At 49.4% G+C, this 4,644-nt stretch overlaps 1 protein-coding gene across 1 annotated transcript; it reads left to right on the top strand.

Annotated features, from left to right (window-relative positions):
* The first annotated feature begins 588 nt into the window (after positions 1-588).
* LOC114703276 (olfactory receptor 13C7-like) lies at positions 589-1,773 on the top strand. Its single transcript, XM_028884073.1, has one exon. The coding sequence runs from the start codon at positions 602-604 to the stop codon at positions 1,559-1,561; it is 960 nt and encodes a 319-aa protein (XP_028739906.1). The 5' UTR covers positions 589-601; the 3' UTR covers positions 1,562-1,773.
* The last annotated feature ends 2,871 nt before the right edge of the window (positions 1,774-4,644 follow it).

A 4,644-nucleotide genomic window follows, 5' to 3' on the forward strand; every position in this document is an offset into this window, starting at 1 on the left:
TCTCCTCAGTCCAGTCCTGAGGCTTAGAGGACCCGAAGGTGAAAACCAGCCCTTGTAAATGCCTGCACCCTCCTGATTTTCCTTGTCCTGTGGTGCTGCCCTGGGATCCCGTCACAAAGGGGAGGGAGTTTGCTTTGGACCGGCGCCCTGTACACGGGCCCTTGTGCCTCAAAGCCTGTTCTTTCTCTCCTCTAGGCTGCCAGTGAGTGCCAAGGCCTCTCGGTGACTTCCAGAGGCTGCAGAAGCCTCAAGAGGCAGGCTGACTCCTTTGGATCCTCATTCTCCCCCCAGTCTTACCCGCATAACTTCTCTTACTTGCTCTCCAATGCTTCACAGAGATGTTTAATACATTTTGTCGTTTTCTGAATTGTCCTCCGCGGAAAGGATAGTCCAACTTAACTTGTCACTAAGTTAGGAAGTTAAATATCTATCCCCACTTCATTTCCTAGAAGTGAACAAGGCCACAGAGATGACAGGGCTCTCAGGACATCTCCTGCTGCTTGGCAGGACAAGGCTTTTGCTTGGCTGCCCAGGAGCTTTTGGAGTCAGAGGTTGTTGATGCTCATTTCCGAGTTCCCGCAGGTTTCAGAACAGATGTACCATGGACAGATCCAATGAGACCTCCCCTGTGACCGGCTTCATTCTCCTGGGCCTCTCCGCCCACCCAACGCTGGAGAAAACCTTCTTCCTGCTCATCCTGTCCATGTACCTGGTGATCCTGCTGGGTAACGGGGTTCTCATCCTGGTGACCATCCTCGACTCCCACCTGCACACGCCCATGTACTTCTTCCTGGGGAACCTCTCCTTCCTGGACATCTGCTACACCACCTCCTCGGTCCCCCTCATCCTCGACAGCTTCCTGACCCCCAGGAAGACCATCTCCTTCTCAGCCTGTGCAGTGCAGATGTTTCTCTCCTTTGCCATGGGAGCCACGGAGTGTGTGCTCCTGAGTATGATGGCGTTTGACCGTTATGTGGCCATCTGCAACCCCCTCAGGTACCCAGTGGTCATGAGCAAGGCTGCCTACGTGCCCATGGCTGCCGGCTCCTGGGCAGGTGGTGTCACCAACTCTGTAGTGCAGACATCTTTGGCAATGCGGCTGCCCTTCTGTGGGGACAATGTCATCAATCACTTCACCTGTGAGATCCTGGCTGTCCTGAAACTGGCCTGTGCTGACATCTCCATCAATGTCATCAGCATGGGGGTGGCCAACATGATCTTCTTGGCAATCCCTGTCCTCTTCATCTTTGTCTCCTACATCTTCATCCTCGTGACCATCCTGAGGATCCCCTCTGCTGAGGGGAGGAGGAAGGCCTTCTCCACCTGCTCTGCCCACCTCACTGTGGTGATCATCTTCTATGGGACCATCCTCTTCATGTACGGGAAGCCTAAGTCCAAGGACCCACTGGGGGCAGACAAGCAGGACCTCGCAGACAAGCTCATCTCCCTCTTCTATGGGGTGGTGACCCCCATGCTGAACCCCATCATCTACAGCCTGAGGAACAAGGATGTGAGGGCTGCTGTGAGGAACCTGGTGAGTCAGAAACACATAACTGAGTGACGGTCACTGAATCCAGGTTGCCACAACACAGGACTTCCAAAGCCCTCACTGTGTTCGTGGGGAAAGGGTGAGACAGCGAAGAGGAGTAACTTCCCCAAGATCTAGTCAGGACCTCAGGACCGACACTAAAAAAAGAACCCACTTTTCTGTCAGTGTTCCGTAAGCATTGGAGGCGTCTTTTGACAGGCTGGAAGGAAAAGCCTTCACATCTCTGGAGATGCTGGCTGGCTGGCGGGCGGCTCTGTGCACAATCTCAGTGTCGTCATAGCACAACTCTTTTAAGACCGGAAGCTGCTGCACATCTCTGTAAAGACATTGACGTGCACAGTTAGGAGACAGATGCCGAACCCGGTTCTTACTGTCCAGCGTTTGCCCTGCATGGAACTGCTGACTGTGATGCGTGCCTGGGCATTACCCATGAGCTTTGGTCTTCTGAATGCTTGTGTTTGACAGGAAAAGGGCCAGCGAGATGGCTCAGGGGGCAGAGGGGCTTGCATGCAAGCCTGATGACATGAGCTTGGGCCCTGGAGCCCACCAGATAACAGAAAGCCATCTCCTAAGAGTTGTTCTCTGACCTCCTCAGGCAGGTTGTGACATGTGTGTACCTGTATACACACACACACACACACACACACGCACGCACGCACGCACGCACGCACGCACGCACACACGCACGCACGCACACGCACACACAAACACAAACACAAAGTAAACAATTTTATAAAGACAAGCTTGCAAAATGCCACACATGCCACCACAGTGACCAATGGCACCACTCTCACAATGCGTCTTGAGGCTCAGCATCAGGAAAAGAAGGCTGCCCCTCAATGGTGGGACTTGCCTGGGAGGGAACACGGCAAACTGTGTGTCCTCGCTCTCTCTGGCCAGGCTCCAGTCACTCAGTGGCACAGGTCTGCATATCTCGGGCTAGCAGCTCTTACTGCGTTCTTTCCCATACAACCCACAACACACACGGCCTTAGCATCTTCCAGCAACTCCGAGGTCAACCAGGTGATAAGGAATGTTTTTATAGTGTGTGTGTGTGTGTGTGTGTGTGTGTGTGTGTGTGTGTGTGTGTGTGATGTATATATTATATATAGAATACTTATATATAGCATATACTTATAAAGTAGGAGAAAGCAAATGGCTGTAATAATCCTCAGATCAGTCTAGCACTCTCCCCACTGGCTCCAGCACAGATGGGTCATGGTTTGCAGGTTTGGATACTTGCATGGTCAGCAGAAGCCTCAACAGCATTAAAGATGGGATCCCATGACAACCAGGAGATCTTTGGTAGGAAAAAGAGAGAACTCTGCTCAAACTCATTTAAAAAAAAATCATTCAGCTTTATTCAAAAGCCAGGCCAGACTCCAGCCTGCTTAGCAGCCACAGCTGCTCAGTTCTGAGGTAATTTCACACTCTCTCACATCGATCTCTTTCTCAGGTTGGCTCCTTGTGGCTCTTGTCATCTGTGGGGTTTCCATTTCCAGACTCACTCATGAGATAAAGCCTTTGGTTCCCACAGCCAGAGAACAAATATCTGGAGTTCAGGGACTGATCTGGTGGGACTCCTTTGAGTCCCGAACCAAACGTAGTGGCGGACGAAAGCCTGGCTGTCCGGCAGGGCTCGCCTCTGATGCTGAAGGCGGGGCCAATGTCACCTGAGCCCTCTGGATGCTGTCCTAAAGGGGAAACTTAGAGTTGGGGACCACAGTGAAGAGGCCAAGGAGCTCTGAGAGGACAGTGGAGGATTCAACATAAAGTTTGGGAAGGTCTGGGTAAATCTTCCTGAGCTATAGAAATCCCTGGAAAGACAGTTCTTGACCAAGATTGAAGATTCCCACCAGCCTGCTCTGATAGAGCCTGTTCACAGGTATTCCATTAAAGAAATGAATGGATTTTTTATTTTTGTTCAACTGAGATTTTTTTTTTCCCTTGGGGCAGACTGGATGTCCTGGAACTCACTATATAGACCAGACTGGCTTTGAACCTACAGAGCTCTACCTGCCTCGGAGTCTGAAATCAAAGTTGTGCACCACCCCACCTGGTCTTGTAATTGTTATACTTTCTTTTCTGTTTCCCCTTCCCACATTTCCTCCCCAATCTGCCTTTACTTTGGGGGTCTCAAATGTATTTGGGGATAATCTTAATCCTTTGCTGGATGAATTGTGGCATAAATTGAAATAAACAAACAGAGCCACAAATAAGAGCCAAGGAAACAGATGGGTAGAGAGGAAGTAAAGGAACATGCCGGACAGGAAAGCAGGAAGGGAGCTGAGGGGAGAAGGAACCAGAGGGAGAAGGGAGGAGCCTGAGGGAGGAGTGTCGGAGGGGACAAATGAGACAAAGTATAATGAAGCACATACAGGACTGAAGATACCACGATGAAACCCACGCTAATCTAAAAAAATAACTTGAAAAGTAGGGTATGGTGGCACACATCTATAATCCCAGTACTCAGCGGGTAGAGGCAGGAGGATCAGGAATATAAAAAAGGCCACTGTCTGCTACACAGCAAGTTAGAGATCTTGTCTCAAAAAACAAAAACCAAACTGCACAAAACCCACAAAGAGACAAGTGAAGGCCGACAGGATGGCCCGTGTCCGTAATTCAAGCATCGAAAGGATTGATGCTAGATGGTTACCATAAATGTGAGGCCAGCCTGGTCTCTATAGTCAGTGATAGGTTATCCTGGGCTACAGTGTGAGAGCCTATCTCCCAAAATAAACAGAAGAAAGAAAGGAAAAGGGAAGAGAAGGGATCCAAACTCATGAACTCAGTTATCCCCTTTATAAAGCACTCAGCTCTGTGTATTTCATTATAGCAATGGGAAATTGACTGAGACCCCTGGTGTGGGTCCAGGACTGAGGAAATGGGACCATGTGAAAGTCGTCTTCGAGTATGATAGTCACTAAAGCATTCCTGACCTAAGGTGCCTGCACAATTCCTCATCCCCTAGATTTATCACATGTATTCTATGTCATTCATACAAGAGACAGGAATTATATTTAAGTACAAACTTATTTTTATTTTTTTTCAATTTATTATTATTGTTATTGTTTGTGTGTACACATGCCATGACA

Source organism: Peromyscus leucopus, chromosome 2 (assembly GCF_004664715.2).
Source record: "Peromyscus leucopus breed LL Stock chromosome 2, UCI_PerLeu_2.1, whole genome shotgun sequence".
NCBI classification, from domain to species: domain Eukaryota; kingdom Metazoa; phylum Chordata; class Mammalia; order Rodentia; family Cricetidae; genus Peromyscus; species Peromyscus leucopus.

Bases quoted from the DNA above. Each gene is read 5' to 3' on its own strand.
- LOC114703276 (XM_028884073.1), top strand. From the start codon at position 602: ATGGACAGATCCAATGAGACCTCCCCTGTGACCGGCTTCATTCTCCTG.